The 21,705-nt window shown below is 34.9% G+C and overlaps 1 protein-coding gene across 15 annotated transcripts in view; it reads right to left on the minus strand.

Moving 5' to 3' along the window:
- The window catches only part of DOCK9 (dedicator of cytokinesis 9), a 112,713-nt gene that overhangs the window by 13,460 nt on the left and 77,548 nt on the right, over positions 1-21,705 (minus strand). For 4 of the 15 annotated variants that reach the window (XM_088159841.1, XM_088159839.1, XM_088159840.1 and 1 more), the window contains exons 30-45: positions 21,374-21,485; positions 18,843-19,021; positions 17,941-18,057; positions 17,123-17,243; positions 16,499-16,632; positions 15,682-15,855; positions 13,227-13,341; positions 12,299-12,365; positions 10,850-10,897; positions 9,008-9,144; positions 6,116-6,231; positions 4,280-4,417; positions 3,772-3,954; positions 3,051-3,164; positions 2,695-2,910; positions 913-970 (exon numbers count right to left, since the gene is read on the minus strand). In XM_088159841.1, the coding sequence (XP_088015967.1) occupies positions 913-970; positions 2,695-2,910; positions 3,051-3,164; positions 3,772-3,954; positions 4,280-4,417; positions 6,116-6,231; positions 9,008-9,144; positions 10,850-10,897; positions 12,299-12,365; positions 13,227-13,341; positions 15,682-15,855; positions 16,499-16,632; positions 17,123-17,243; positions 17,941-18,057; positions 18,843-19,021; positions 21,374-21,485 (2,029 nt within the window). Of the gene's footprint in view, positions 1-912; positions 971-2,694; positions 2,911-3,050; positions 3,165-3,771; positions 3,955-4,279; positions 4,418-6,115; positions 6,232-8,452; positions 8,497-9,007; positions 9,145-10,849; positions 10,898-12,298; positions 12,366-13,226; positions 13,342-15,681; positions 15,856-16,498; positions 16,633-17,122; positions 17,244-17,940; positions 18,058-18,842; positions 19,022-21,373; positions 21,486-21,705 lie in introns of all 15 variants that reach the window. The other 11 variants (XM_014873373.2, XM_088159846.1, XM_088159849.1 and 8 more) reach the window with 5 other exon arrangements.

Here is a 21,705-nt window from a genome sequence, read left to right on the forward strand (position 1 = left end):
AAACAGCAGAACACCCAAAGGACTCACAAAATCACTAGCTCTCAGGTATCATCAGTCTTCCAACTGGACACAGTAATTTGTCCTAGTAGCTTATTTCAGATTTGGTCTCAGAGAAGGCTCTGATATTACTTGGGCAAAGAAAATAGCCTATACATCACACAAGCATTTGGCAAGAAGCACAACAAGAACAGCGCCAAGCCACCTTTCAGACTCATGATTTTGATCCATTTTGAACTGTCATGCAAAGGCAAAGCTAAAAAGCTGTGAACATGAATTTGCCCACAAATTCAAAACACTATCTCAACATCATAATCTGTTTTAACTGATTCCTGAAATTTTCTTCAGGCATGGTCTTTTTGTTAATATAACGGATCTCAAATCCCCGAGAGCCCTTCTGATCCGATAGATGAAAAGCAGCTTTGTACCCTATCTCAAGGGTCATCAGAATCCACTTTTTACAAATAGCTGCTGGCACAGAATATACCACAACAAGGTGAAACATCCTGAGAACTACTGTCGTTGATTGAACATCTGAAAATGTGTTCAAATTTATTTTGACTCCTCTGGCAATGCCAGGTTTCCCTAGAGCCAGTGAGAGACTGACTACTTGTAGAACAATAATATTCCTGGATAGCTCTGCTTTAGAAAGGATCTGAATTGAGCTATTAGCAGCTCTGGTGTAAAATCTAAATTTTTACTTTCCAAAATTTTACTTTGCCTTCATCTGAAATGCTGCCCCTTAGATAGGCAAGTATACTCTTAAGTATGTGAGTATGCTACCTGGTTACATCAGAATTTTTTCCCTGGTGAACACTGAAATACCTCAACTTCCTCAAGGAAATTATTTATTTTCCCAAACTCTAATAAAAATGATATATTTGAATACATTAAAATAAGGTTTTGAAATCATACCTTTTCGTGTGAGATATTCTGCAACCAGTGCTGCTACATGGACATAGCACATTGCTGCCTGAAACAGAAATAGTAACAATCTTTTAAAATTCAATTAAAATGGGACTATTAACAACAAGGTATATAAGGAGAGCAACAGTAGGAGACAATTTCTTCAGTTTTCCTTTTTGCTGCCTTGCAGGAGATATCCTACGACTACTGTAAGAATTCTCCACCTCATTTATGCAGAACAGTAACTGTGCAAGTGCACTCACTCCTTCTTAACCAGAGCACTGAGTGGCATGGACAGCAGGTCACAATCTAAGAGTGGGTCACAAATCACAAGGTAGGAACATCGTGCTGCAATAAAAGCAAGTTAAATCCTATTTGGGAGGGAAGTATTTTAAGTGTTAAGCTATTAATGATCCTACTCAACATTTGGTAGCCCTTCTGCTAGCTTGTTTTGTCTGCTTTTTTCGTGCCAGAACAAGAGAAATGCAGAAGAAACTGGTGACAGGCCATTTGAAATCAGCAACAGAGAGCTGATGCATGAATGGCATTTGAAGGAATTTGGTTGGTGCAGTTTGGAAAATAGGAAAAAAATAGAAGGGGGACAGAATAATTTTCAGATATATGAGATTTTTTATGGATTTGACACTGACCACTTTTCTCCATAGAAAAGACCAAAAAAAAAAAAAGATTTGGGATTCTTGTTTTATTGAAAAGGCTTAGGCTTTCAGCAAAGTGTTGCTCTAACTGTAACTATCAGTTGAACAGCTTAAATATGAAGGCTGCACAACCTCAAACAATGGAGGTGAAGGAAAAAGGTAAGAATCTGCAAGAAATTCTAATTCATACTCTGTATTGAGTTGAACTTCATGATTTGCAGACATCCTCATCTAGTTGCACTAAGATTTAAGATTTTAATTTAAAAAATTAAAAACATAATTGAAAAGGAGTAAAAGAGCTAGTCTTCTCTGATAGCTGAAGCTGTTCAGTTCAAAAGACAAGCTAATAACAGAGTAATGTGTATACCTTCTGTGCTGCTACCATATAGAAGAAGAGAATTCTAGTACTAAAATTGAGTTAGGTAGAAAGCACCTTCTGTTTCTTGGAGATCTTTACTTGCTTACATGATGTTCATTTTAACAGACGTTTATGAAATGCAGCAATGATTTCATACAAAGCAATTTACTTTCAGATGGAAAAACCTTCCAGAAAGAGACAAAATCAATCTGTATCCAGTTAAAATGTTAATGTCTCATTAAGACATATAACAATCCCCACACCCAATTCTCCTTTTGGCTAGAACTGAGTATTTTAGGAGCATAGTTAAACTGAAAAGCTGTCCTTTTTTTCAAACAACACAAGAAATTATTTGTCAGTTTTAAGAACATCAGGAATTCTTTTAGTAAGTAATTTGGAATAAAATCCAGCTAATTCTGTAAAGGCAACTGGAAGGGAATTCAAGGAGTGGCTTTAAGTGTTTAAACAAGTAATAACAAAGATATTTTTAAGCAAAAGGCCTCTCTTCCATGGCTTGCATTGTGCATTCCATTCTTAGTAGTGTGTCAGCTATAGCAGTTAAACATGTTCCTTACACTAATAACCAGAAATTACTTACAGATGTACTTGGGTAAGACAAAAACTTATCAGCTATTGAAACCAATCCAGTAACAATTCCAAAATTCCTAAAAACACTTCTTATATTACATGCTAACAACTACATACATTCCCTTTCTATAAAGATAAGCTTAAGCTCATTACAGAGCTAAAATGAATTTGATTTTTTATTTCTCTTACCTCTGAAAGATCTCCATTTTTAACATGGATCCTTGCCATGCTGTCTAACCACGTCTTTCTCAGTTCAGGTGTACTTGCATAAGACTTTGCCAAGCTGTACTGCAGGTCTACAAGCATCTCTGGATCATTCTCATGCTCCTTCATCTGAGCTGTAGCCATCAGTACCGTACGAATCCGTTTGGTTAAATCCTTAACATCAGAAGGGAATGTAGTGTGCTAAAACATGGAAAAGCTGGGTTAACTACTATGCTTTCCTAGGCATTGCCCAACAAAATGATAAAACATGACTGGAAAAGATGCTATGGAAGAGTCTTCAAGCATCCTACTACAGTATGGAAATAACAATAAAAACAGACCTTAATAATTCTGTCGTTATTGGCACAATTGTTGATGATGGAAAGAGACTGCTGAAATCTAGTTCCTCCAATTCCAACCACATCAGCAATTAACTGGCTTACTGAAATAATAACCTTGAGAGAAACAAATATATTGTTAGTGCATATTTCATTAAATACCCTCGAGATGTACCTATGAGGCAATTACAAAGGAAGTTTTGTTGTTTTAACTGAAAGTTTATTCTCCTAAATAAAATAATGTTTGGGCTTTTTTTTTTTCCAATTACTTGTACAATAACATAGGCAAGATGAAACAGGCTTTTGTAAATTCAAGACTCATGACTGACTGCCAGGTAAACTAGCCAGAGGTCATTAAACTAGCAAACTACTGTTCCCAGCTTTGTCAGGACACACAATTTTCTAATTTTTTGTTTTATTTTATGCGCTTGCTGCTGCATTCTTTTCCTTCTTCAGATGCAAACAAAATAACATCTACAAAACAGAACACTTGCACTGACAAATGAAATTTATTTCCTATAAAACACAGGGTCATCCAACTGTTTCTAAATATTTCCTTGTACTGAATATCTTTTTATGGCCATCTTCTCACTCTTAGTACCAGCCTTGCTTGCACCCCAAATAAATTCTTTTAAGTCTTTTTCTGACAGGGCTTTGCACACTGGTGTGCCACTCTATCTACAATTTCTACAAAATTGTTTAAAAAAACCCAAAAAAAACTAACTTGCAGATGTGTTCGAACAAAAGACTTCTTCCCTGTGTAGTCAAAATTATTTCTCATCAAAAAGTACAGTAACTGTGAAGCTTCATTGCGAATTGAACTCAGCTTGGAATTACAGTACTTCAGAATTTCGTAGCACAGTGCAGAACACATATCAGCTCTACCTTCATAAAATGTAGAAGGAAACTGAGGAAAAAAAAAAGAAAAGAAAGCAAAGAATTAATTCATTAAAACTAGAGTCAGATCTTGATAAAATCAGCATGTAAAGAAAAACACAAACATATTCATATCCTCAAGCTGTGGAAAAAACAAGAGTTAGATTAGTACATGACATAAAACAATTTTTACAGCAAATCAAAGTATAAGCATTCCTCACTGTTGAGATCAGATCAATCCTTATTCACCAATTTTATTTTGGTTATTTTATGTTAGTTCTTAAATTCTTATATAGTATATTGCTAACTAAAGAACTGGACAAGTACTTGAAGATTAATTTTTTAAAACTTCTTACCTTGTAAATAAGTGCCCTTAAGGCACTGAATACATTTTTCAATGCTGTTTCAGACTGATTCTTTTGAAGGAAGCAGAGGTATACATCAAATACTTTCTTCATCAGTGGATTATGTCCATGATCAGTCAGTAGCTGATTCTTTAAAATGATAGCAAGAATTTAGGAGTTTTGTACAGCAATACATTTGTACTACTCTAAGAACATATACAGATCATCAAAAAGCAGGACATTTAAAAAATATAACCTCTATGGCATTAGGTGTTCAGTAACACACACGTGCCTGAGTTCTAATTAGGTATTTCTAACACTTCATTAATTGTGCTTATAAAGGAAGTGCTGCCTTCTGAATAGACTTATAAAAGACAATTGTTTTTATCAGTTGTTAATTAAATCCATGACTATTAATAGCTTTTTGAGAGGCACACTCAAAATATTAACAGACTTTGCTTACAGTGGCTTTAGCAGCTCAGAAAGGGGAATTTTCTCCTAGCAGTATCTCCTACTACAAGGTGATTCTACAGGGTCTTGCCCCTTCTGCAACTCACCTCGGTGCACTCACTCCACTCTTCCTTGTCCTTACTGTACACAGGCCTCCAAAGGAGTGGAAGGGGGTGGGTTCAGACTGGACATAAGGAGGAGTTTTTCTACAGTGAGGGTGCTGAGGCAATGGGACAGGTTGTCCTGGGAAGCAGAGGATGCCCACTTCCTTGGAAGGTTTTTCAAGGCCAGGCTGGATGGGGCTTTGAGCAACCAAGCCTAGTGGAAGTTGTCTCTGCCCATGCAGAAGGCTTGAACTAGATGATCTCTGAAAGTCCTTTACTACCCAAAACATCATATGACTCTGACTTTACGTAATTTAGTGCAGTTCCTTGAATAGAAACTCCTGATTCTCCTACCTGTTTTGTTTGGATCTTTGAGCCTATTCTGGCATACTCTTGCCTCCTTTCTCAATATACAACACACAGATAACCTTGAAGGATTATCATTCCAAGCATGATGGGTTAATAATTAAAGGATTCGTGTTCCTTCCTCTTTAAATCTTTATAGCTAGGTATGTTAATTTTCAATTCTGTCACCAGGTCTGTGGATAGAACTGGCTCTGAACTCTATTAATTAAATTACCGGAAAAAGGAATCTCATTGTAAATAAGTTCATGTTTTCATAACTAGATAAGACACTAAATTTGAATCTTCAAGCAAGAATCTGGATACACTGGCCTAATTAGAGGAGAAAGAAGCTAGAGTTATCTCTCCTTTTTATGGCTTCGATTTTAAAGTCTGGAAAACCTCAGAAAAACAGCCAAGAGAGGTAAGTAAGTGGGTGTGCTAGATAAAGATTCCATAGGAGAGCAACAGCAACTGATACAACTAAAAGAAGCCGTATTAGTGGACAAATGGAAAAAAGTGACAGAAGAGGAACATACAAATCACTATTAAGGAGTGCTTTACTATAAAAAGCAGCCAAGTTCAATATGAAAGTCTGAGAGTGTCCAATTATGGTTTTGCCATAGAGCTTTCACCTCACATGCCCTTTAAAAGCCACTTTTACCACTAATATTAGGTAGACACTAAAGCTTCTAGAACAATTTTTAAGCTAGGCTGAGGAAGGAGCTTTTCCCACAGACTACTTCTGGTGTATGATGTGTAGCTGAAGCCAAGCATTTTTCTGTGAGAGATTATCAGTGTTACAGGAAAATAATAAAATATAATGCTAGAGAAGCTAAAAATAGCAATATTATTTAACTAGACTATGAAAATATAATTTAAAAATAGTTTTTAAAAGCATTTCTTCTCAAAAATACTTATGGGAAAAGTTAACACCAAGTCATGAACAAACCTTAAAAGCCATTGTGAATAATGAGAGAGTGTCCAGAATTGTAATGCAAACTTCGGTGGCAATATTTGCTTCAAGTAAAGACTGGTGAAGGACATCTGCATCTGAATGGCCATAGCCTACAGAAATTCCAAATGAAGTGTAAGTGCTGGATACACCCATTTAAATGTTTCTTATTTCCAAAAGACTTGCTGAACTAGGAGAAGATTAACAAGTGAAAAGCCTGACAGAAGTTAGTGTTCAATACAGGAAAACAATTAATATGCATTTTAATAGTTTCAAATACGGTCAAATAATTATTCTAACATAATTTTCACAGGATGATAAAATATATTAAGTCAGAATTTCAACACTAGAAGCATTAAACAGCAGTTAAAAACAATGTGATATTTTATATATATGTGCATGTATACACACATGTATATATATATATAAAGCTAAAGTTTATATATATATACACATATATATTGATAAGTACTGCAGTAGGATGAAGTTACAGCTGAAAATATGTAATTTTGGCAATTTAGTGATGTTACAATGGTCTCAAAGTTAATTACAAGTCAACCAGGATAAAAATACAAAATAGTAAGAGTTGAAGGAATACAATCCTATACTTATATGCAGTTTAACACCCAAGTAATGAATTCTGCTCTTGTAGCAGTACAGTGCAATAGCTCCATACTTAATAAAAACATTCTATCACTCTTAGCTCCATTGTGGATTTTAATAATTTCAAAAACATATCCTGCTTCAGCACTGATAATGTGTCACTTATGTTCCCTAACAGAGGTCATTAAGCACCAGATTGACAAATGTGACTGGGTTGCTTTATAAAAATTTCATCTGGGTCATGTTTATATGTTAGATTTACAGAAAACTTAGCATCACTAAATCAATGACAAGGATGACAAACTTGTTGAGATCAAGTAAAGAACAGAAGAAATGCCATACTCTTATAATAACACCTGACCACTTCTTTCTGTACCTTCTTGCTTCCCTGGCTGAACTACACGTGTATACCTGTAACCACCCGTTTCTTTTGATTTATACTTCCTTTCTTTTAAGCACAGAACTATACTAAAATTTCTCAGAAATGAAAGGTATCACTTATTTCTAGCTTAGGAGGTTAGAAAGGGAGAAAATAAGTTTATAATTTATACTAATAGATAACTATTTTGCCAAAGAATCTTGATTTTAGAAACAAGTAAAGCTATTTCCACCAGACACTCCCTTTCTTTATGTATTCCACACAATATATCTACAAGATTATTCAAGCTCTGAATGCTACTTTGGATATATGATAGAGGCAGACTGACAACTAAACAAAACTGGAAGTTAACAACAACAAGACCAAAGATAAAAAAATCAATTTCACACTTGATGTGGTTTTTACAGCAACCTATTTTCAATTCATAAAAGCTTGGTCAATACAATGTATAATATCCTGATATTTATTAACTGTCCATTAAAAAACACCTATTAGCAGTTTAGACAAAGTTATCTGAATTAGACATCTTCCTTCATAACTTCCTTCACTTGGAAAAGAACAGAAAGTTTCTTTATACATAAGCATGCATTTTTTAAAATCTTTCAGCTCGCTATTTCCTAAAAAATCAGTAAACATTGCCAAGTTCTGAAAGCATAAAATATCTTTGCACAAAGGTTTTCAGAGATTTTTCAGAGTTTTTTTTTTAAAAAAAACAGTCTTTATCTGCAAAGTATTATACTGTATTGAATGTGTAGCCACATTCAAGTCTAAAGGCTTTCTTTTGTGTATCAATAATCATGTAGAAATTATGACGATACAGCAGTAGCAGACTGATTATAAGGAAAAAGAAAGTAATTTCCACAGACATACATGTCTGACATTTTAAAAGCAAGCAATTGCATTTCTAACATTTACAGAGATGTTATAATACATTTATGAATACAGAGGTTTTGTGGGATTTTCTTTTTTCACTTTTACACAAGACAATGTGATAAGTCTTGTGCAATTAGGCTAAATTTTGCTTTATATTACAGAAAAAGAGCTAAAAGATTTTAAGGGACAGTTAGATATGCTTTGAGAAATCAAAGAATGAACACAGTGAAAATACAGTTAATTCAAATAATTGTTTTACTGCACACAACTCTTTTCAGTACCAGTGTTGTATTTTACTGAATTAGTCAACCAGTTTCATTGTTTTTTGAAGCTGAAAATTGAAAAATGGTGCTTTAGAATACTTTATATACAGTATATTGCAACTTAGAAGCAGAATGTTTAAAAAGAGAGGCCACAAGCAGATTTAGTTTTCAATACAGCAGTCTATACAAGCTGACTTCAACCTGATTAAATCTTACCATTGTCTACAGAAATTCCAAGAATACTTGATATCTTTCTCACACTGAAAACAGAAAAATCACTTCATTATTGGACGCTTTTTCACTTCCAGACAAACTAAATCATGGGCTCATAATCTTTGTAGAAATTGTAAGAAACTTATTTCTCCTTAGGGGATGTCAAAACATGGAGATATGGTCAGAATACATCTATTTAATTTTAGACTAGTAATTTATAAGACCATGTAGGAAAAAAAAAATTGAAGCTTAATAAAGCAAATAGGAAAAAAAAATTTGTAACTATGTGTGGCACAAGTTTGAGGCGTACATAACTAAAAGAAAATATTAGAAAGCAGTTTTAAGAGACACTGTAGTTAACCATGCTCCATGTTTTGGCATCAGCCAGCAGTGATTGTTCTATCACAAAGCAGAGAACAGACCATCGACTGCTTCCAGCTATTAGCTTCACCTGGAACAGTAAAAGTCACTGGGATGCACTGGTGTGGCTCTGGGACCTGTCTCTGGTGTTGTGGTACTGGTTGAGGGTGACAGATGTTATCATGTCATGAGACTTACTGTGGTTAAAAGTGAGAGAGTTATCCAGGCTGCTCAGCTGCTGCAATCTGGCATGCATCATTCCTGTTCTGTTACGGGAAACAGGCAATGTCTGAGATTTTCGATCATGAACTATGGATCCTAACCCCTCCTGGTTCCTGCAAGATGGGTGAAATGGGATAGAAGCAAAAGTTAGACATGTCAAACTGCAGCAAGACAGGAAGTGCTGTTAGTTAAGCACAAGAAGTTTTATAGAAAGAATTATAATGCAACCTATTCACTGTTTTCTTTATAAAACAAAAATAGGTAGCTTAAAAAAAAGCATCACAGCAAACTCTTTCTTAAAACCTCAAAGCATGAAAGCAAAAGCACACGAGCAGACACTCTTGAAGTGCTAAATTTACTTCAGAGCTTTCGAAAAAAAAATTTGAATAAATATTCTGAAAATATTCAGAACCCAAAACTGAATCCTCTATTTTGATTGCAAAAATTTTAGCAAAAAAGTTAGCAAACACAGCAGTAAAATTAGAAAGCATACATGCAACAGGAGAGCAGGAATTAATTGAGATAGTATCATATACTTCTTACCCAAGCAGGAAGGGAGAAGAGCCATAGACTTTGTTAAATTTGCAGCAATCAAATGAAGAAAACAGAAAAGTGATCTGTGTTAGCAATCAGTACAGGCTCACTTCCTATTGTGTACCACCACCAGAGCTGATGAAAAATGAAAACCAGTGCTTGAACTGCAGAATTCCCTGTTTCCTTTCTTTCTCTGTCATTTGTGTATTTTAAGAATACGTGCATTGACTGTGATATAGTTCAGTGTAGTGACAATGTGGAAGTTACATTTACTGGGAAAATTCACAACACCAGATGCCTTCAATAGCTCAACATTTTCAACATTAACATGCAGCACACAGACCAGGTGATCAGTAACGAAAAAGGAAGTGTGGTAGTATCCTCTACAAACTAGTCAAACAAAGCAGTTGGAAGAATTTTTACAAAAAGCCTGAAAATTATAGACTCCTGTAAATCCAGAGTTTGACATACACTTGAACACAAAGATTACAATCAAAACCCTAAGAAAGTCAGATTTATTTTCGAGTTTTTTAGTTTACGTAAATTGTTTTTCCTGAAAAATCTTCAAGGAGATAGTCAAGTTTGTAGAAGATTCACATTGTCTCAATTAAAACTAAAAAAGCTAACATTACAGTTAGAATGCATTACCATCCAAAGTCAGCAACAACTCTGAGTTCAAGAAGGCCAGTATTTTAACCACATCAGTTTAATTATAACAGTATTACCATGTCAACCACAGCATATGGCCTAAAGAAGTTGCTATCTTTTACTCCATTAAAAGCTACTTTGCATTTTAAAAAAGATATTATAATAAATTAATACAAGCTTCTGACTCCCACAGATTTTCTTCGGACTTCAAATTTAAGAACAGCGGCGTTGGAAGATTCCCTACTCACCTTCAAGTAAAAACACTAAATATACAAAATTTCTAAAACATTTCAATTTACATGGTTTTATGGCCAACTGAATAAACAAAACATAATAAAATTTCTTTCCCAAAGACATTATTTTAAAAAAAATGCTGCAAAAGATAGCATTTAAGGGGTGGATTGTAAAGTTATCATTAACAAACAGCTCACAGATCATTCTTAAACAAATACCAGACTTCCAGAAAGGATACAGATTTGTTAATATGGTAACCAGTTACTTACTTCAAAATCTTATGCATCACTTCACAATAATTATTCTACTCGTGCAATTTATTTGTTACAGAAGCTCAAGGCATATCTTACACACTGTAATTATTAGTGAACAAGACAGTGAAATTTAAATTCCCCACAGTACCTGGCTATGTATCGTTTTCCCATGTACTGGAACTGATGTAAGCACACTCTGCAGAGAACACAAGTCAGAGAAGCCACACTTAAAAAAACCTTTTCTAGATTTATGTAAGCTGGAATTATTCAACAATTATTGTTAACTTTAAACTCTTACATCATAAAAGTTCTTTATTTCTCCCAGCCTTAAAATTCCCTTCCAGACCCCAGGCCAAGAAAAGGTAAACGTCTCACAGTCACAGTTATCTACAAATGGAAAACAAGCCAAGGCAACTAACATGGAAGAGGGAAGCAAAGAGATAACCAGACATTGCCTATTTACACGAATTTTGTAAATTATGTGTAAGTGTTCACAATAAGGGCAAAACATTTTGCTTCCCCCCAACCCGAGCCTAAACTCACTTGGTTACAAATTGGCTTTTTTTGTTTTGTTGGGTTTTATTGAAGGTCTCTAGATTCTAGGATAACAACACGGTTTCTGAAACAACTATTTTCAAAAGGAAATATGCTTTTATAACAAGATGATGACAAAGAAATTAACAACAAAAAAAATTCATTTAAAAAATAATTTATATTACTGGTAAGTGAACAACACTAATGACTAACTAACTAGAAGTCATATTTTCAAATCAAGAGAAGAGGTGTGAGTGGATTTTATTTTACTCTTTTCACACCGTAAATATTTATTCCGATAATACAAAAACAACACAACACCCCTTGTTCTTCCAGTAAAGTGTCCTAAAAATTCTTCTTTAAACTGTGAAGCCAAAATGAAAGCCAGTTTTCAGGCTCTGTCTCCCATGTGCCAGCTGAGAAAGAGAAAAGACTGCCTCCATTTGTTACTGAGACCTTGAGTAGCTTAGCTGTCTCCAACCTGCAAAGTCACTCAGAATGGTGTTTGCCTTCCCCAAACGTGGCATTCTGAGCACAAAATAACCTCAATTCCTCTTTCTGATATCTTCTTGTCTTTTAGATTCTAAGTTTTCAGATGGAGTGTAAGCTGGTGATAACAAATAGTGGCCTCATCCTGTATCTATTCCCTTAGAGAACAGCAGGATACATGAGGAATGCTAGGAGCCAGTTCTGGAGTTATGCAATTCAATCAGTTTTGCTATGCAACCAGATATTTTCTATTTAACAGCTGATGTTACAAGACACAATTCAATGCAGAAAGGTATTGAGACAGCTGGTTCCTCTTCCATGAACACTGCAATACTCTAAGCACTACTTGTTGTTCAAGAACTTCCTGAGATCCCTCCTGTATAGCCTGATTCCAGAGACTATCATGGAATTGGGCAGACATGCAATTGTGGACATTGAGTTAGGAACTTCTGAACAGATCAGGACAATATTAATTTAAAAACAAAAAAATATTTATACATGCTTATATCCACACTCATGTTGTTAGCAGAATAGCAAAAGATACAGTTGCATGACAAGCACAACAAAAACTTACTCTGTAATTGTGAAAAAGTCCATGAGTTCAGATTTTGTAGCCTTGTTCCAATATGTAAACAGTGCATCTAGTAAAACGAATAAGAGTTTAAAAGGTAACAATTACTATTTGAAGTCTTCCTTAAAGCTGATTATACAAATGCACATATCAATTCTCCAAATGAGTATCTGCAATATAATGTTAATTAATTAACCCATAATAGTCCCATCAATTTCATATTTTACATAGTAATAATTGTAGTACCTGCAGCCCCATAACAATGTAAGACTTCAGAATATTTCAGACTGTTAGTCCTATAACCTGCTTCTTTACAGATTGGTCTCAACATTTTTTCTTTAATTAGAATTTTTTTTTTTCTTGGATCACAGACAGGGATCCAAGATGCATGATCCTAACAAGTAAGATGTGCCATTCATGCCGTATTTCTATATCTCTGTAACCTTCTCCAGGATAACATGACTCTTTCAAAAATTCAATGGATCATCTCACAAACATCCCAGGAGAACAAAGAAGCACTAACATCCCCATATTCCAGAAATGGAAATATATACAACAATCAAATCATTTGGTTCCTTGTAAGACAGCAAGTTCTGCAGAACAGAGGAATGAACTTGCCCAAGACACTTCTACAGAACAATGAATTATTCTTCACCTGTGTTTTCCAAATCAAACAGCACAATCACACACTAATATTCACTTTCTTAAAAAGTCCTTTAGTTGACCTCACACTTTGAATAAATAATGAGCACTTAATGCTTACAGTGGTTCATTCAGAGTTTAATTTGAGTGATCACACATATTTGTAAAACGCAGCACATCATTGTACCTACACCTAAAATATTCTGCTCATTTTGAAAAGTTATTGAAATAACAGGCATAAATCCACCAAATTACTTTGAATTTATAAGAAGCAGGAGGAATTACCTACCATCTGACATGCTTCTTAAAATATGAAGGAAACACATGAGCAGACTTTTGATCTCTGCTTGGTCAAGTTTGTCATATCGAACAACAGAACTTCCTAAAGTGCTGCTCTGTTGGTTCTGAAAAGTAAACAGATGTATTTTGGCTGAAGAGCTCTTAAACTGGTAACAAACTAAATTGTTTTCAATTGCTTTAATAATTCCTGCAACAGAAAAAGGATCTCAGAATGGAGACAAAAATATTTCATGTAGAGACAGGTCACTAAAACACACGTTACACACATGAAGGATACCAAATTAAGCCTCTTTGCTTTGCTTGTTTTTAATTCCTTTTAGGTATAACTTTTTTCCCTAGGAGCAAAAGGAAAAGTCATTTAAGAGTGATTATTAAACAAGTTAATTATACCTAAGTACTCACATTGTAGAAATCAAGCCCGCCCCTTCTGCTTAGATTGAATACTTGAAAACCAAATGCTACTGTTAGGTGATACATATATGCTCCTTTGTTTTTCAAGAGACTTTATGCTGAATAGTACACAGGACTGCTTCTACAAAATTTGTTCCATTTAAAGATGTAAGAACCTCAAGAAAAACACATGAAGGGCAATAATACACATTCTGGAAGAAATAACTACTACTACATAACTTGCTCTTGTCCTCCCCTCCTCCCCAACATACAAACAAACAAACCCAAACAAAAGCAAAACCTTCTCCCTGTTTCATTTTTAAATGTAACTTGTGGGAAGTTTATCAGCAACCCACAGTACCATCGTCTGTGCAAAAAGAAAAAAATCTCTATAATTGGTCTTTCAAAATGTATACTACCAAACAGAATTAAAAAACAAAAATCCTAAAAATATATAAATTGAACTTTAGAAGACAAAGTAAAAGAAAAGACTTGTGAAAGAATAATTTCCACACAGTAAATTGTTACAAAATCCTCAGTCTGAAGCTTTTATAGATATATTACATAAAATTCTGTTTAAACTATAAATTATTCCCTTTACAGTGCCTAATTCTCACATCCAATATGCCACTTATGCAAACAGAAAATGAACTAGACATTTAGTAAGTTTTCTGTAAAGTCAGTAGTCTGGTAAAATTGATCTGTACAATTCTTACTACAAAAAATTTACACATACAAAGGCAGACTCAAGGGAGAAAAGCACTTGGTTTCACGAATGAAGCAAGAAGTGACATTAGAACAACCCTCCCTGGAATACTCCTAACTGAAAGCAGGAGACATACTAACCATGAAGGAAAATTTCACAGCAATCACATCCATTGACTGCTGAGCCCTTTTTATGCTCCTTATTCTGTTGCATTAAAGAATTCCTGTCCTAAAACTATTTGTGCAAATCTGATAGTAGTAAATGTGTAAATCACATCCTAGTCATTGAATGGATGCACAGTGAAACTGAATGTGAAACTATGACGAATACTAGCCAGAAGTTACTGTAGTTTAGGAGGAGGTGGACACTTCTATAAGTCCAATTATTGCAAATTCCAAAGACCTCAAAACGGTTTATCTTTGAAATATCTCTGGTGAACAAGGAGGTGCTACCCTACAGCTTTTTGGATGCTATAACAGAGCAGACAATCAATGGGTGACAGAGCAGAAACAGAATTTGTGTTTTCTACACTTTTAGAAACTGCCCAGAGCACTAGATAATATTCTCACTAAGACTGTTGAACATATACATGGATAAAATAGGACTACAGCTACTCAGAGGCTTAGTTCAAAATCATGTTAATAACTATAAAGTATGCACATAGCGAAATAGAAACTGATATACTTCCAGTCTATTCTGATTCCACAAGCATAATGCTACAGATTATTCTGAAAGAAAATTAGAACAAAAACATGGCTCTTCACTATAATGATATCAAGCAATGAGCAAAAACTTGGGAGATAACATGCACAGAACAACTGATCTACTAGAAAGAAAGTTCAGAAAGCAACAAATAAGAAGCCAGGATTAAGTATTATTTGGGGACAATATCAACAGCATGCAAAACATAAATCCTGTGTTACCTAAATTGGCATACAAGAGTAGAATTTTCAAAGGATGTTGACTCCTTTGAAAACCCTTTTACTTGGTGAAAACACTACACATTAGCAATCAACAGCATGACAACTAAATAATAGATGACAGCATTGCCATTTAGCAACAGTGTACACCAAGACATTTCGTTATTACCTTGGTCAATACCAAAAAAGAACTTTCAGTTCTATCAAAGACCCCAAGACTCAAATTCTGCAGTTATTTAAACTGATTGGATTTTATATACTTAAACTAGATCACATGCATGTACTCCAGGTTTGACCTTTGAACATATTTTACACGGTCAAATTGCATATATTGGGTTTGAGATTTAACTGTTGCAAAGAAGCAGCAAAACTACTGACCACACACTTCACTCAGAAGCTGAACTATACCAAGCACAAAAAACAGATACTTCTTGTAACTGAAGAGAGAAAGTAGTATGCAAAATTTTCTCTGGCAAAGCTGGGATTGTCAGAAGTGAAAAATCCATAGTAACACGGTTTTTCTTTGGAGGGTGAGAATTTTCTTCTTCTTCTCCGTTTGGGCGCAAAGCATGAGCAGAGTGCCTTCTGAGAAGCTTCTCTCTCTGCCACACGAAGGCATGTCAGAGTCAAGGGGAAAAAGTTAACATGTCGTGACTTGCACAACCAGAGCCAAGAAAATGAAACGTGATCAGTATTGACACAAACTCTAGGAAGACAGGACTGAATACCTCACAGCTACTGCAGCCACAGCTCCTAATTTGTAACAGCTTTAAAGTGAAACTGTTTAGAAAAGTCAAACTAAGATAAAAGAAATCACCCAGAGAAAGCACAACAACTGCTTTTTTTCAACGTTTTAAAAATGCTAAGTACATTGAGCAAAGAAAGGGATGGAGTGATGGTCTCCATAAAATCAAAGAAGTTGTTCTAACTGGAATTCAATCCTCTCAAGCAAAATTCAATACACTTAATCTAGTGCCTTTCCCTAGCAAAAGAAACAACTTGCTTGCTTTTGTCTCTACATTGAAAATCTGTTTGGATTTTTTGTGAAACAGCTCAGTAAATGCAATGCAAAAGGAGTTCATAAGATTATTATTTTGCAAAATATTTATATAAAATACCGCTTTGAAGTTATTCTAGAAAGCCCATTCAGAATGGAGATCAGAGTAGTTAACTTCTATGAGACTTAGGATAAATTTTAGAAATACAGTTTATCTTGGTTTGGTTTTTGGGGTTTTTTTTGTTTACCTTGTCAAGAGAATTGCTCTTGTCACTGTGTCTTTCTGGGAGGCTGTTTCCTGAGTCTGTGCTTATAAGAGAGCCTCTTGAGTCAGCATTCCTCACACTATTAATATTTGGAGTTGACGTAGTGTATGGGGAAGCTAAAAAAAAATAAAACCACAACCCCAAACAACATAAAAATCTCAAGTAATACATACAAGTCACTCCATAGTTCAGTCAGACTTTTAAAATCACCATATATTTTTGAAGAAGGCAAATAATAATTCCATTTAGTTATTTTCAATAAAGACAAACTTATTCTAGAATTCCAGAAAAGTATATGTGTAAGCACAAACACACAGACTTATATACAACTATGTAGATACATGCATAAAAAACATATGTAGCAATACATACACACTTGCATGAAGAAGCATGTCTATTTCATAAAAAAAAAACCCTTTCCCATTTTTTGTATCTTAACCATCACCTTTGACAGGGAAAAAAAGCAGCCCTGCTCCAGAAAATAGCTTTAGTTTCATATAGAAGAGCAAACCCCAAGAGATCCCAAAAGACAGAGTTCGTGTACAGACAGAAAAAATAAAATAGTTCCTCTTTAATTATTTTATTTTACTTTTTTAAAGTGCTTACCAATGCCAGAGATAACACCAAACAGATCTTTAGGAAGATTGTTATCCAATGTGTTTCCTGATTTTTGTGGTGTTACTAACTGACTTGCAGTTGGCAAAATCTGTGCATCATCCTTTGTGCTCTGTTTGGAAAAGAGAGGAAAACGTGATTATTTTCCTATATTATGGACTTAGTGAATATGACATCTTGTAGAGATGTTTGTTAAGTATTTCTTCCTTAAATTTTAGTTTCTATTAAATATGCTCAAAATAATGGAGATGCTCACATATTTGCACAAGCTTGGGATCCCCTAAAACTTAAGACACCTCAGGAAACATTGAAGAAATGAATATTCAATTGAATCTTAAACACTAAAAACCAGGTATTTCAAAAAGACTCACATTACTTTTATTTCAAACACCCTAATATTTATCTTGTTGGAAGAGTTTGGGAGATTTTTTTTCCTAATACTAAATGGAACACAACATAAGGACAAAAGTAAAATACATGAACAATTAATTTTAGATTCAATAACTGTGTACAACCATATCAATATATACCCTTCACAAATTACATTTTAATTAATTCTCCTGTAGCCCTCTTGCACTACAGCTCTTTCAAAATCACACTCCTTTAGGGTTAAGTTCTTCTCTAATTTCTAGAAAATTAACAATCTTTTTGTGGTCCATTTGTTTCAGTGTTGCACTGTGTTGAAAAATTGCAGAATTCTGAAGCTTATGAAGCTCCTCCTTTGCATGGATATGCAGTGTTTCACATACATATTACCAATAAATTATGACAAAACCAATTCAGAATACCAAACAGAAATTGTCACTCACACTGCTGGAAGGGTTAACAGGAAATGGAGACACATCTTTCACATTGATCCGTTGCACATTTTCTATGAGCAGACCAAAGAGTGGCAAATACATGGTGGCTATTCTTGCCTGATGGCCCTAAATAGAGTTTAACAGTTCATTAAAAAATTACAGTTTTAATTTTTAATCACCAACTAGTTTTAATCTATTCACTCATAAATTACAAAAAAAAAAAAGCACTTAATAAATATTTGCCAAGCCAGAGCTCACAATCACAAATTCATAAATGGCAAAAGCAGTGATCATCATTGTTTCATCATAATTTCATTCTAATTTACAGAAGATCAGTAAATTGTATTTACTGTCTGAATATAATGCAGAAAAACTCCAAAATTAATGTCATTTCAGCTAAAACTAACCAAGTAAATTAATATTACATTAGCTCGATGAATTAATGATACCTATCATTTGTTTGGCTTCTCCATAGCACCACTGATGTCAACAAAAATCAGAAAATTAAAATTCACTGAAAATTACCCACCATGACTTATAGTTTTCTTATACCCATTTCACAAATAATAGATGATAGAAGGGTAGCTGAAAAATATTAAGAGCTAATATTTAATGAAATGAAGAATTTAAAACATGCTCGAAAAAATCTGATTACTTTAAGCAGAGCAGTTAGAGTACACTGTGCTAAAATGCAAACCCACATATCATTTTTGTTAAAAGGTGCTTTGTCATTTCATTCAGTCAAAAGATGGAATTTGCAGATTGGTCTTGATACAGTTTTCATCACAGTGTGAGAAGTAATAATTTTGCTGAAAATTCAGAAGGGTTTCTTCTATGAAAGAAAATACTTTCTCTATGTGTGCACACCTAATCTTCATGATTTTGTACTACTAGCATAGCAACAGACTTACCCTGGTAGCATATCTATCATCAAAAGAATGTTTTATCATCAAATTCTTGAGCACACTAATGGCAATCTGCCGCACATCTCTGAACTCTTGTAAGGCATTGCCCACCTCCCTTAGAAGCAGTCCAACCAAGAAGTGATTTTTACAGAATTCATCAGTTAATGAATAGTCCAGCTGAAGGTCTGGAAGTAAAATACAAATTTCATGTAAGGAATGGTTTCATTTAAATCAATTTATCAATCGGCTTAAGGCAGAAGTAAAGCCTAGCACATCAGACACAGCAAAGTCAAACTGCTCCCTCTCCAAAGTACTCTTCATGTAATAAAAGAATCCAGTTCATTTATGTATTGAATTTTTGACATCTTAAGAGAAACTTCAGCTTGAAGGGTTCTAACAAACCGAATTTATTAGAACATATATATGTTTACAACCTCAGCTGAGGTGTCCAAGAGTTTCTCATATTCACTGTCATTGCTCAATACAGTAATCAAAAACCAGATGCTAATCTCAAAGCACTTTCATTTTCCAAAGAATTCTCCCAGCAAGGGAATCCCTTAAGTCAGAAAGAAATATATCTGAGATAACATATCCATTACACAGACATTCTACAGGTGCTCTTGTAACTCACTTAAGAGCCAGCCACATCACCTGAGATATCTTTTGCTCAACACAGCAAAAAACAGAGCCAGAAACACTTCTGATAAAGGTCTTCTTTCCTGGCTGAACTCCTAGTTCCCAGGGAACATCATACTCCTCTTTATTGTGCAATCAGAAACACTGTCTTCTCTAGTTTTGCTATTTTTTCAGGTTCCCTAAGCCAGCAGCTCACAGTCTCTTTTCTATGAAAATATTTATGCAGTGTTATTATCCAAGACACTCCCAAAGACTGAAAAAGCCAGAGACAGAAAGCAGTTCTAAGCAGCTGTTCAGCCCGTGGTCTCAAATCTTGCCTTATCTTGCTCTACCTTGATGACAGTGTTACTCAGTGATACTCAACTTACTAACTAGCAGAGTCTACTGAATAAACATTTCAGAAAAAAAGGACTATTCTACAAAAATATGTTAGGCAGGTTTATGCATTCCTTGTAAAATCACCTTCCTTGCCTCTGTTTAGTAATTTCTGCTGTAGTTCAGTGCCTGGAAGAAATGATTGTGTCTTCACAGCCACAGAAGCAATAGCTAACATATGACTTGTTTTGGCACAAGACTGGATGTACCAGGAACCCAGCTGGGCTACACAGGATTTTCATGACTGAGCTCCTACACACATCAAGAAAAGAAAAAAGAATCACGAAGTGGAAGTGAGAACAAGCTACAAAAGAAGAATATAGAACTATCCAGGGAGAGTGCCAGGAAAGCCAAAGCTTAGGTACAACTGAAACTGGTAATGACATCAATAACAACAACAAGAAGAGCTTTTACCACTACATTAGCATTAAACCCCTGAATAAGGAAAACATGAGATATTTTGGGGACTAATGGGAACTGTGATTTAGAGGCAGTGGGCTTGGGTAAGGCTGAAGTACTCCATAACTTTGTTACTTTATCCTTCGCTGACATGATTCCAGGCCTTAGCAGTCCAGAGACTATCTTCAAGAAAGACAATTAGCACCAGTGGAGAAGGATCAGCTCAGGGATCCCCTGAGAGACCTCCAGTCATGCAAATCCATACCACCAGATGAGACACTGAGAGAGTTAATTGTTATCACTGGAAGATTGCTCACTATCACCTTTGTTAAACCATGGTGAAGTCATTTCTGAGCAAGTGAAGGAGAAGAGTGTGACTGGGAATGGCCAAAATAAATTTACAAAGGGTAGATCCTGTTTTAAGACTGGTTTGTTTTAAATGAAGAACAGCAGATGTCAACATGTCCGTGTATCCAAGCTGGGACATTTCAGTCTAGGTGAAGAGATACCCAAATGTGAAAAATAACTATGTGGACCACTGGGCTCAAGAGTTGAAGGTCAATGGTTTGTACCCTATTTGGAGACAGCTGCAAGAGGAATTTCCCAAGGACTATCCTACTTAATAGTACTTCATCAACAGCCTGAAAGGGGAGATCCTAGTGAAGCTTGTGGATAGGTACAGTCCATTTGCTCAAAGGGCAGAGCTGCATTTCAGAAGAATCTAGATTCTACAGAAATGGCTATCAAATTCCATAAGGAATAATGCAAAATTCTGCACCTGGGGTGGACAAATTTCCTTCAATGGCACCAGCTGTGGAAGGAATAGCACTTCCAGAGAAAGGAAGGCCTGACATGATCAAAGCAGATCTACAGACCTACAGACCTACTCAAGGTCCCTTTAAACCTGAATGAATACATGAAAAAATGTTTACCATTTCTTTCTTTGGAAAGATTACTCTGCTACCTAAGCACTTCCTTTAACTTTTAGTGAAAGGATTGAAACTTTAGAATTCTATTTAACAATTTCAAGCTTTCCATCATCTCACTGAAGTTACACAGTGTACACATCTAATAATAAAAAGCTGACATACAAGAAATATGCCATACACTGCTTAAGAAGAATTTACCTTGGTATCTCTGAACTCTGCCTTTTCCAAATGGCATTGGTAGATTCAAAGGTATATAGTGCTCATGATTACAGACTACACGAAGAAATTCAAATTTGAATTCAAAAAGAGCCTGCAAAAAGAAAGTATAAATTAAACAACTGATGCAGTGATTTGAATAACATATTATAAACAAATTTTTAACACAAAAATTCTTTTTAGTCTTGCACCATGTTGGATATAGACTGTCAAAGTTCCACATGTCAGCACAAAATAAATCCAGAATAACAGTTACTTAACAACTGGTCCTATTTACTATCCCCATTGTCTAACGCTTACAACCCAATTACATA

The sequence above is a fragment of the Sturnus vulgaris genome, chromosome 2, assembly GCF_052056855.1.
Source record: "Sturnus vulgaris isolate bStuVul1 chromosome 2, bStuVul1.hap1, whole genome shotgun sequence".
In the NCBI taxonomy this organism is placed as follows: Eukaryota; Metazoa; Chordata; class Aves; order Passeriformes; family Sturnidae; genus Sturnus; species Sturnus vulgaris.